The sequence below is a fragment of the Carassius auratus genome, chromosome 37 (genome assembly GCF_003368295.1).
Source record: "Carassius auratus strain Wakin chromosome 37, ASM336829v1, whole genome shotgun sequence".
NCBI lineage: Eukaryota > Metazoa > Chordata > Actinopteri > Cypriniformes > Cyprinidae > Carassius > Carassius auratus.
In genome coordinates this window covers 14,677,479-14,690,382 of record NC_039279.1, presented here as the reverse complement: position 1 = coordinate 14,690,382, position 12,904 = coordinate 14,677,479, and the positions used below count along the sequence as shown (strand labels likewise).

The 12,904-nt window shown below is 39.2% G+C and overlaps 1 protein-coding gene across 2 annotated transcripts; it reads right to left on the bottom strand.

Annotated features, from left to right (window-relative positions):
* Window positions 1-4,030: 4,030 nt before the first annotated feature.
* Window positions 4,031-12,652, bottom strand: egr2b (early growth response 2b). Of its 2 annotated transcripts, none has more exons than XM_026223010.1 (2): window positions 12,498-12,652; window positions 4,031-5,815 (listed from the first exon to the last, which is right to left on the bottom strand). In XM_026223010.1, exon 2 carries the CDS (start codon window positions 5,793-5,795, stop codon window positions 4,740-4,742), a length of 1,056 nt encoding a protein of 351 aa, XP_026078795.1. In that variant the 5' UTR covers window positions 5,796-5,815; window positions 12,498-12,652; the 3' UTR covers window positions 4,031-4,739. The 2 variants fall into 2 exon arrangements, with proteins under 2 accessions (XP_026078795.1, XP_026078794.1); XM_026223009.1 differs by lacking the exon at window positions 12,498-12,652 and adding an exon at window positions 6,131-6,478.
* Window positions 12,653-12,904: the final 252 nt, after the last annotated feature.

Below are 12,904 nucleotides of genomic sequence, written 5' to 3'. Positions count from 1 at the left end.
GGTGATCCGAAAACCGATGAGTCAATCTTTCGTTCATTATCTTGCTCTGTGTTCAATCTTCAGTTACTTCACAGCAGTTCAGTCAGTGTACTGTTTGAATAAATGAATTACTCCGGGATATTGGTTTGTTTTAACTCCGAGGGAGTGTCAGCCACATTAAAAAAGTTAACAGCTTAAGTCATTTGTGGATTAATGAGTATTTGAGACGCAAACCATTTAAGACGATTCAGTTCGATTTGGTGAACTGGTTCAAGAAGATCCAGTTACATCTAATGATTCGTTCACAAACCGGATATCACTACACTGCAGAGTTTTGAACTCTCACAACAGACACGGAAGAGAAGACAATGCTGAATAAAGTCGTTGTTTTTGCTATTTATGGACCAAAATATATTTTCCATGCTTCAAAAAATTCTAACTGACCCTCGGATGTCACATGGACTGCTTTGATTAAGTTTTTCTTACCTTTCTGGACATTGGACAGTATACCGTACACACAGCTTCAGTGGAGGGACTGAGAGCTCTCGGCCTAAATCTAAAATATCTTAAACTGTGTTCTGAAGATGAACGGAGGTTTCATGGGTTTGGAAACGACATGAGGGCGAGTCATTAATGACATAATTTTGATTTTTCGATGAACTAACCCTTTAATGCGTTTTCGTTGTTTTATTTTTTTGGGACTCATAGATCAGTTTAGTTTGTATTTATTCATTCCAGCTTCTAGAAGTATAAGATATATATATATATATATATATATATATATATATATATATATATATATATATATATATATATATATATAAATATATGTGTGTGTGTGTGTGTGTGTGTGTGTGCGTGTGTGTGTGTGTATATATATATATATATATATAAGAATATATCATAACTTAAAGTATACATTTTATAATAAAATATTCAATTTGAATATAAATATGTTAGAATATAAGTTTATAAATCTATAAAAACATTTTTATGTTCTAATATTAGATAAATATAAGGTATTTTTTATTTTTGTAGCTTCTTTTATATGTTTTTAACACTTTTTGCCACAGGTTATTATTATTATTATTTATTGATTTTTTTGCTTGATTTAATGATTTACCCTTCATAGCAGTTGTGATCTGCTGCATATGAGAAAGTTAGTAGAAGAAAGTGGAGAGCTTAAAACTCTTATCTTCTCGTCTTTAATGTGTGGATATTTTGCGTCGCTTAGTTTTGTTATCACTAACAATAACGATTCTGTTGATTTGGAATAGGTTGTGTTGCATGCAGTGAGATCTGTTGAAAAGTCAGACTTTCACTGTGAATGTTTACAGACATATTAAGGTCTAATGTGGCGTCATGTTTCCCACACATTGGTAAATATATGTCTGTAACATTAACGTAGGAGGCAGCCTAAAAGTAATAACAAGATTTAATAAAATGAATTCTTAGATCATTTCTTGCTCCGTTCAGGTTAGACGCAGTCTTTTCCTGTTATCCCTCCAGGGTTTTTGTTTAAAGACCTGGATGTGAGCTGAACAAAAATTACGTAGGTCCTCTGTTAAACTGAGTTTATGTTCAGTCCTGATTTTTTTATATAATTTTAATTTATAAAATCTATATATCCGTTAGCACACATTTAGATAAGCAGTCTGAAAGAGTACATAAACAATAGATAATTCGAATTGATCTTATTGAAGAAACATCCGTCTCCCAATCTGTGAACAGAGAGCATACAGTCTTGTTCAAAATAATAGCAGTACAATGTGACTAACCAGAATAATCAAGGTTTTTCGTATATTTTTTTATTGCTACGTGGCAAACAAGTTACCAGTAGGTTCAGTAGATTCTCAGAAAACAAATGAGACCCAGCATTCATGATATGCACGCTCTTAAGGCTGTGCAATTGGGCAATTCGTTGAATTAGTTGAAAGGGGTGTGTTCAAAAAAATAGCAGTGTGGCATTCAATCACTGAGGTCATCAATTTTGTGAAGAAACAGGTGTGAATCAGGTGGCCCCTATTTAAGGATGAAGCCAACACTTGTTGAACATGCATTTGAAAGCTGAGGAAAATGGGTCGTTCAAGACATTGTTCAGAAGAACAGCGTACTTTGATTAAAAAGTTGATTAGAGAGGGGAAAACCTATAAAGAGGTGCAAAAAATGATAGGCTGTTCAGCTAAAATGATCTCCAATGCCTTAAAATGGAGAGCAAAACCAGAGAGACGTGGAAGAAAACGGAAGACAACCATCAAAATGGATAGAAGAATAACCAGAATGGCAAAGGCTCAGCCAATGATCACCTCCAGGATGATCAAAGACAGTCTGGAGTTACCTGTAAGTACTGTGACAGTTAGAAGACGTCTGTGTGAAGCTAATCTATTTTCAAGAATCCCCCGCAAAGTCCCTCTGTTAAAAAAAAGGCATGTGCAGAAGAAGTTACAATTTGCCAAAGAACACATCAACTGGCCTAAAGAGAAATGGAGGAACATTTTGTGGACTGATGAGAGTAAAATTGTTCTTTTTGGGTCCAAGGGCCACAGGCAGTTTGTGAGACGACCCCCAAACTCTGAATTCAAGCCACAGTACACAGTGAAGACAGTGAAGCATGGAGGTGCAAGCATCATGATATGGGCATGTTTCTCCTACTATGGTGTTGGGCCTATTTATCGCATACCAGGGATCATGGATCAGTTTGCATATGTTAAAATACTTGAAGAGGTCATGTTGCCCTATGCTGAAGAGGACATGCCCTTGAAATGGTTGTTTCAACAAGACAATGACCCAAAACACACTAGTAAACGGGCAAAGTCTTGGTTCCAAACCAACAAAATTAATGTTATGGAGTGGCCAGCCCAATCTCCAGACCTTAATCCAATTGAGAACTTGTGGGGTGATATCAAAAATGCTGTTTCTGAAGCAAAACCAAGAAATGTGAATGAATTGTGGAATGTTGTTAAAGAATCATGGAGTGGAATAACAGCTGAGAGGTGCCACAAGTTGGTTGACTCCATGCCACACAGATGTCAAGCAGTTTTAAAAAACTGTGGTCATACAACTAAATATTAGTTTAGTGATTCACAGGATTGCTAAATCCCAGAAAAAAAAAATGTTTGTACAAAATAGTTTTGAGTTTGTACAGTCAAAGGTAGACACTGCTATTTTTTTGAACACACCCCTTTCAACTAATTGCCCAATTTCACAGCCTTAAGAGCGTGCATATCATGAATGCTGGGTCTTGTTTGTTTTCTGACAATCTACTGAACCTACTGGTAACTTGTTTGCCACGTAGCAATAAAAAATATACTAAAAACCTTGATTATTCTGGTTAGTCACATTGTACTGCTATTATTTTGAACAAGACTGTATGTGCTGGTTTTAGATTTTGCCATGAATAAAATATTGGTAAAGTAGTAACATTTTCAGTGATTTCATTACTTTGCTTTCATTAATTCTTTGTTATTCCTTGTTTATTTAGTTTTTTTTAGCCTCTTATCAAATTACACTTTTAATTGCAATTCAAAATTGTAAATATTGGCAACATTTCCAAGCTAAATTTATGTATTGCCTAAATATGGGGTTGTCCCTGCACTGAATGCGGGGGTTGATATACCTTCAACCACACAAAACCACAAAGATTCATACAGTGTTAACAATTGTTTGTCATTTTTCAGTGTTGTTTCTCAGTTTTCACTTCATAGACACTGTAATGAGCGGTCATAAGTGTTTTTTTGTATCAAATCCATGAATTTATAATCACAAAGCGAGTCACCTGAAAGTTTTAAGAATTGTTCCATTTACACTAACCCTTCTTTGATTATTCATATTTCCCCTCAAGCATTTTGCCCTATATTGAACATTACAGACTGTGAATATTCACACCTATGTGCATTTGTAAACAACACACTGTGTGGGAGCTGACCCTTATGAGACCATGAGTCAGAGATCAGTGATGCCCAAACGGGAATGTCCCTATAAGTCTACTTCACTTTTTCCTTGTACACCTTCCTTTTTATTAAGAAAATCAGTTGCAGACAGTTAAACAAACAGAAGTTCACAATCCATGTGTTGTTTATTATTTTCATGTTGACAAAGTAGGGCATTACTGACCGGCGTTAGTCACATCATAACAAATACATTTATATCAGTCAGAACAACCACAGAACAAACGTCAAGTCGCTATGAGTTCATCTATATTTATATATACGGTCGGTGTTTTAAGCACAAATGCAACACTATTGACACGAAACGGTTTGTACAAAAATATATCTTCAAAAACTTTCATATTAAAGAATAATGTACAATTTAATTCAAGCCTCCGGGTGTATATGTACAAAATGAACGGACGAAAGGCACGACAATGGGAGAAAATAGTGATGTTAAACACCTCCTTGACACATTTGAAAGTTTGGTCAGTTTAAAAGAACTCTTAAAAACTTAGTCACTCTGCTTGCCACTTGTTATCTGACACAATTCTCCCACGTGCTATCTTATGTTATTTTTTTAATTAAATTAATTGGCCTAAATATTCAAACAAAGTGCGTCAGGTCAGTCAGCATGCGACTGAGGCAACAAGAAAACGAATATCGCACCACCTTCAAAAGTGCGCGCCATAAATGTGTCCATGTCATTTGGCACTGTGGTTTGATTTCACTTTCATCAGTCCACTCAGTTTTATTATATTACGAATGGTGCACTATTATTGTAATCATATTGCCTACATATAGTGTTGGATATTGCACAGTCCAGTTGAAAGTTTACTGGCTGGAACTGGACGAGCAGATGCTCGTGGCGACGCCGCGCTCCGAGCTGGACACTCCAGTGGAGGACGAGGATGTTTTCCTCTCCTTCTGTCGCAAGTGGATTTTTGTGTGTCTCTTTCTTTCGTCGCTCCGCGCGAACTTTCTCCCGCAAAAGTCGCAGGCGAACGGTTTCTCGCCGGTGTGCGTGCGGATGTGGGTCGTCAGGTGGTCGCTTCGACTAAAGTTCCTCATGCAAATCCGGCACTGGAAGGGTTTGTGGCCGGTGTGGATGCGGATGTGTCTGGTGAGCTCGTCGGACCGGGAGAAGCGCCTGTCGCATCCCTCCGCCGGACAGGGATAGGGCCGCTCGTGCACAGGGGTCTTGCTGGGTCTGTTGGGGTATTTCCTCGGGCGCAGGATGGGCCTGAGGGGTAAATTCTGCGGACTGTAGGCTGTGGGTAGCCGGGGTCCGTCAGATACCGGTCCCCCCAGTGTGAAGTTCCTGATAGTGTTCAGGGGGGTCAAAGGAGGTGGGACTCTGAAAGAGTCCAGCGGGCATGAGAACGGTTTGCGGTCGGGCATCGACTGCATGTCCCTCTGGCACGGCGGCTGGAAGAAGCCGGCGTAGTCCGGGATGATGGGAAACAGCCCGGAGTCCGTGTTTGGCTTTGGGGATGAGTAGGACGGCGGGGGATAGGAGATCGGACATGTGGAGGTGGAGAAGAACGCGGATGGGTCTTGATACACCTCCCCGCATCCAGAGTAGGGCGGTGGAGGAGAGTAGATGTGCTCCATGTCCGCCTGGTTCTGCGCCATGGTGCAGCTGAGGGTGCTGGAGAAGTGACTGGGGGAGACTGAGGAAGCAGGTGACGAGGATGCTGAGGATGGCTGGGTCATGCCCAGGATCCCCGCGCTCACGATGTTGATCACGCCCTCTGGGTTCCAGTTTCCTGGGTACTGGGAGTCGATGGAAAACTTTCCCATGTAGGTGAAAGTTTGGTTGCGAGGGCCAGCTGGTTGCGCGAAGCTGCTGGAATAGGACAAGTCGAGGGAGCGCTTATCCGTGCTCATATCCCCGCTAATCAAGCCATCTGCAAATAAATACATATAAAACCAAGGTTTAGATACACATGAAAGAAGGCTGTCTTATGGATCATGCGGCTATTGGATGCAGCTTTTAAGCAAGCTGTCCACTGTAAAATCATCGGAAGTCATGTCATCAACATTAGAAGTAATCAAAGAACTTCGGGTTCACTTTAAATATACAAGCAAACAAACGTTTACAGTTTTAGCAAGTTTGGTTTTTCTGCAAAGTAGCCACATATGCTCGTTCCACTCAATACTCTTAGATGCGAAAGATGTATAAACACAGAGCACGTGAGGCGAGATGCGCGCGTCATTCTTACCTCCCGAGTTTATCTGCTCGTAATGTCCTCCTAAATCACCGTTAGGAAATATAGTCACGGAGGCTGGCAGTGATGTGGCAATCTCGTCCACTGAGTAGATGCTCTCGGAAAGCGGGTGCACAAAGCCGCCAATGGTTACAGGGCATTTCTCCAAAGTTTTAGCTGTCATCGTGAAGTCCTAAGAAGCTCTCGTTCAGATGTTCACAAAATGTTTTGTGCCAGTGCGAATGCTCGTTCAAAACGTAACATGTGGAAAGCTCTCAGTAAACTCTGAGTTTAGCGTTCACTGTGATGCCATCTGACGGCTCTGTGTTATTGAATGACAGATCCTGGTGGAGCGCTAGTTGTAGTATGTATATATGGTGAGCCTATCAATGTGCCGTTACGTCATTGACCATTTAAGGACTGGACGGCAAAAGAAAAATAGCGCTGCGCGATGTGATTGGTTGTAGACCTTGTGACGCGTTGATAACACTTGTCAATGGAGAATCCTTTCTGAAAACCAATGTGCTGGTAGGAAAAAAGAGGCAAGTGGATTGCCTGTTGTTTTAAAATATTTTAAGATAACGATAGAATAAAACAAAGGCATATTTAGGCTGAAATATATTGAATCATAAGTGGAAAAAAATCTTCCGTTTTGGTACAACGCACCATTCTCAATCAGGAATTCCGGTTCATTATCACGCCATACATGGTTTTATCCGGTAAACAGTTACACCCCTTCGTCCATTTATGGAGCGTATTCCGGAAACTGAGTATCGGAAACTCTCGAGTGTTGCCGAGCAAAGAGACGCGGCTCAAACCACAATCAAATGAGAGAGACACAATCACGGAATTTCTACCTTTGCTTCAGTGGCACAGTCGGAAAGTGCGCTACATCTATTTGAATAGACCCCATGTTTTTGGAAAGAGGGAAACGTTTTTAGTAACTGCGTTCTATAATTAGAATGCTGCTGGAAAGTAGATTTATTTATGATTCTAAACCAAAAGTAATTTGTTTTACATTTTATTTTTTATTTTGTTATCTTCCGGTGCGTTATAAGCGTTAATATAAATTAATGTAGGATAAAACAGCATGTGAATTTCTAGCTCAGTAAATTTTGTTGACCGCTATTGTTTATGTTTTTATGTTATAGCCTAGACCTAAACGAGTTAATATATGCTACTTGAATTAATTCAACTCTCCTCTTGCCAAAAAACTTGAGAGCAAGAAACTAAAACTTTCCAAATGTAAATGCCTGTATACGTAAATAGAAATGCTTTCCGCCGTGAGGTTTACAGAATCGACTAAATAAAAAAAGATGATAGAAGTGAATTCCCCCCGTGGGTTTTAGAAACTGCTCTAGTAAGACATACGGGGGAGGAGGGAGCTGAGGTCGGAATTTGAGCCAATGGCTCTTTAACTTTATTACAAAATCATTTCATATTTAATACATGTCCAAAATGTCCAGGTTATATTTGAATGTTTGTTTCCTGTATGATGCTGTATACTTTAGCTAATGGATGAATGATCTGTATCGCATTTATTTACCAGCCTTACATCTAAAACAACCTTTAGAAGACTATGACATATTTGGGATAGGTGCGTCAAACAGATGGCCAAATTGTGACATAATAGCCCAATTACAATTAATTTGATAATTTTTCCAAGTTTATCTTTGCACGTCTTGCTTCTGCCTTGAGGACATCTACATACCATCGAAGCAAAAAAAAAAAAAAAAAAAAAAGTAAGAAATCCCTTTTTACACATTTTGTCAAAGTTCAGTAGAAACTGTTCTCGCGCGCGCTTGGTGGCTCGAAGTCCTTGCGCGGAGTCCGTGTCTGTGTCTTTATCACACGCGCCAGTGGTTAATAGCCAGTAGCCTAGTCAAGTCACTACTCGACTTCTATCTGAGTTATGACTGTTGGAGTGATCTCTCTAGTGTATTTTGTGTTTTCAGGGCATATATGTTAATCTCTGGAAAAACTCTTCCATTGAGCTTCCGACATCCCACACATGCTGCAGACGGCCGCTATGACTGCGCGCATGGACGCATGTCTAGAAGCATTGTGACACCATCAATATAACACACGAATTCGGTGTTATCTGAAGCAAGCCGCGAGTCTCCAAAATAAACAGAAGCAAATATGAACACATATCCGTTTAGATTTCCTCACGTGCTTAATCCTGGTTGCGTTTTAATAAATAAAATGCCTGGTGAGATTACAAATGAATATAACGATGAAAATGTGCACTGATGTTTGTCGGGAGAGATTTGAATAGGCCTATACGTAAATTAGTGAGGGTTTTTATTGTATAGCCTAATTAAGTAGGCCTACTTAAATAATAGTCTATTTAAATGTAAGTACTATAAATCAATTTAATATATTGGTAAAATATTCTATATTATAGGCTACTTGAAACTGTAAATATAAATATATATATACAGTTTTACGCGATCTGCGTGGGTTATGTCATGTCATATGGGCAGGGGGCAGTATATGTCCCTTTACTGGTGCAAACGGACACTTCTAACCACTTTGAGCTGTTATAGAAGAAAACTGCTTTATAAATTGTTGCTCTGCTAGATGAATAACTTATATGTACTCCAAATAATTTCATTAGCATTTAGTTATCTCTTCAAGTACAGTAAAACACACACACACACACACACACACACAATAATTATAAAATCATAATTGACTCTGCAGGAGTCTATAACCTGCCCCACTCACATTGTAACTGATGGGAAAAATCAGTTATTGTTTTTGTAACACCAGACAAGTTATATAGATATAGATTGTATAGAAAAAAGTTCTATAGTCGAGTTCACCTAATTATTTCATTGTGAACTATAGCCATCACTCTTTCCATACATGAATGGTAGTTTATATAATGTCTTCACATTTGCAATTGTACCATTGTTTTTTTTTTTTTTCGTTTTTTTTTTTTTTTTTGCAGCTTTCTCTGTTGTGTAATCAGATTTGCTTTTTCTATTATAAGAAAGAAAACTGTATTATTATGCTATGGCTTCACACCAGAGAGGGTTTAACGTCATAATTGTAATATTTAAAAACAAAGGTCGGAGGCTTGTCCTCATTTTTGAAAATCAGATTATTAGCAATTCAAATAATGATTTTTACATTTTTTGGATCTTCCAGCTTGACAGACGCTTGAATGGGAGTCTAAATCGGCCCGCACACAGGAAACCTCAGCACACACCCCCAGTTTTGACAGTACAATGAAAATCCCCAAAGCTTCCTGTTGTCCATCAATCACATATATTTTTATCACCACCCATGCAAACTGGGGTTATTTTTGAGAAGGTGTTGCTGTCATCACAAGCATGGCTTGGGAACAGTTTGTGATCTCAGAAGTGTCATAATTACTGAATGAATTACGAGTGGAGCCATCTGTTGCCACTGCATACACTTATCACTGACTCTATGGTGGATGGATACTATTGCTGAGATGCTATAGTGCACAAACCAGAGCACCAGAACACTTAAAAATAGAGGTTCTAGATTGGCATCAATGGTTCCATAAAGGGCCTTTAAAATTCATGAAACTTTTCAAATGCACAAATGGTTCTTTATAGGAGAAAAAGCTTATTTAGCCGTTAAAAGGATCTTCACACTATGAAATAGAATAGTGTGAATAGTTCTTCTATGGAATTGCGGGGGAAAACTTTATTTTTAAGAGTGAAGCCTTTTTAAATTACTACTGTTGAACACTGAGAACTATGTAGAAAGCCAAATGACTTATTAGTCTTTTTATATATATATATATACAACTCCCACGCCTGTCACGGGCCTTAACTGAGCAGACATTTTCAGGGCTGTTAATGGGCTTTGTGGGTAATGATTTAATAAGGGCCCCATGCATCCGTAACTTGTCTTAGATCTCCTCTAGTCCACATGGTCCGCTCTGAATCTTTTATCGCCGCTGTCGCTCAAGCGGGCAATTAGTAAAGAGGTCGTGTCGTCATAATGACATCTCAGATATTGACTGGAGTGCATCCCCGCAAATCACCCTGAACGCTCAATAGCGAGCCAGGGCCAGCATCACGCCACAGTTACATTATCACTCACAAGACGTTTAGTACCGAACAGCTTTGCGTGTTTGTCAAGCACACCGGTGATTTTCTTGCCCCTTGAATAAAGACTACAGCGAGTAATGTGACAGACCGCAGCCAGACTGATTACAGGGACGTGTCAGTCACTGTTAATGGGGGAAGCCCTTTAAATATTGTCTCGGTTCAGAGCCTGAACATCCATAATGAGGAGGTAATGAGCCTGGTCTTGTTTCTGCTGGCTGTATTAATTGCAAACGGCTGAACACCTTCAACTGCTCTGCAGATCTTTTTTTTTTTTAGATCTAGCTCTCGTAGATCAGTGCTGGATATGCATGTGCTTAACCAGTCAACAATGTTATCGACCTTTCGTATTTACAACCGCACCAACAAGACCGACCATCAGCAACTGCTGTAATATAAACCCCACTGTGAGTGGATAATCGTGGCTGTATGTCAACTCAATAAACAATCCCTGCCTGAAACAAAAGCGCTCAAGTCTGCACAGAAGAGCGACAATCTTTACCGCTGACTGTCGCATCTGAATGCTTCACATTTTCAGGGATTCTTGTGTCCTCCCCCACAAATGAAAGAAGGAAACTTCTTCAGATGCATGTGTCTTTTGTTGTACGCCTACAGATGCAAAAATGTTTGCACACTGTGCAGAAGTGGCCCGCTTTGGCAGAGCGTGCCGGGCCCGCCGAATGCCCACTGGCAGCTGGGATCTGGCTGTCCCTGCTGAGAATGATGGTCTCAATGTAATGGACACCCACACATGGCAGCCTCTGAATTCAAGAGCTTTCTTTCTTGGATGTGCTCGGGGTCTCCCGGGGTCAAATGACTCCTGCACATTGAGGATACATAGAATGACATCCTTCTGCATCAGCCTTTACATTGTATTCCAGGTCTGTTGTATTGTTCTCTATTACTCATCAAATTGTCAGCACACTTAACAAAAGGCTTTATGATATAACTGTACTCACAAATCGAGTAAATAGGCCAGTTCACTACTTCACAAGTATTGCTGTTTACTTTCTAGGTATACCAATGATAATTGAAAACATCTGTGAAATTATGTTTCTTGCACAATTTCATTACATCTATCTATCTATCTATCTATCTATCTATCTATCTATCTATCTATCTATCTATCTATCTATCTATCTATCTATCTATCTATCTATCTATCTATCTATCTATCTATCTATCTATCTATCTATCTGTTTGCTCTAAATATCATTTTGTCATAAAATGTTATTTTTTATCCCAGTAACCAAAATTGGAATAAATAAGAAAGGTCAGGAGCATTGCTGTAACTTTTATGTATTGGAAAAGGAAAAACAGGGCAATTTACAAATCCGCTCTAGGAACCGAATGTCTCTCCAAACTGGTCAGGCATATGACAATACACCATAAAGCAAGCTGTCAAGTTACGCCCACAGAATTCAGATGAGGTTTGTCGAAGAGGGGTGAATGGACACAAACCTGCTCTAGAGCCAGCTGAGATCTAAAGACTAGCCGTGGGAGACTCCGCACAACATGAATTGTTCTTTTTACCGAGTAGGAGGCCGTTTTTCTTAGTGAATTTGTGTAGGTGTTACTTTTCTATAGATGCTCACCTTCAAAGGACTTTTTCGTTTTAGTGATATTGGCAAGCTAACAATTGTTCTTCAGTTTTTTTTATTTTGGTAATAATAATCTCTTTAATTTTTCTATTTATGTACAAGAGCCTGACTGAGGATTAATGACATGGTGGCTTTTTTAAAAAGTCGTTGTCTCTGTATCAACAATGATGATGAAAGATGTAAACGTCTTAAAATATTTTTTAGATAAAACATCACTTTTTTTCCTACGTCCAAATTTGTTTCTTTTTTCTTTTTTATTTATTTCAACAAAAATCCTCTGACATTTTCCATCAAAAATGTTTTTCACTAATTAATATTCAAAAGAGTTTTTCACCTGTCTATTCATCTAATTACATGCATTTTATTCTTATTTGACTTTTTGTTTTTATGTGAAGGACAACATAACATCAAGTCAATTTGAAACACTGATATAATTGCTCACAGAAACAGTCGAGAGCAATAATACCTTTCCGGAAAAAAAAAAGTTTCACCCCTGTATTTGATGTATTCTAATATCCCATTATCCACATTATCTAAATTAAGGTCTTTGCTCACAGAGACAAGTACTGTACACCCACAGGTTCAACATCATGCAGCCTTACAGTGGATTAAAGTGCACACACACACACACACACACACACATGCTCAAACACATAAGGAAACATTGGTGATGGTGAACGCTATACTCACATTATCAGTGCCGTATGGAGAGTGGCTCTTTGTGACTTCCCATCATATGAGTGGGCTCCTCCAAGAGCTTCACACCGCTCCAATAGCAGCACAGCGCTCCACACACACTCACACACTCCTGGGATAGCTGGTGCTCCTCATGCAAACTGATCTGGTTTCAAACTGATCAGTCTATATTCTAGCATGTGGCTATATGAGGTGCTGTCTTACTCTCTCGCACCGTTTCATGGGGGTGTAACAAAGTGGAAGAAGGAAACTCAAGACAATGGTTGGACTTCGTGTGTATCCTACATCTCTGACATTGAAATTGTCATGGTAATGTTAAGTCAGAGGTGCAAGAGCTCAAATGCTTTGACAGACAAAGTCGTGGGTTCTGGTGTCATTCAGACATCTTGATTAGAGGGTGG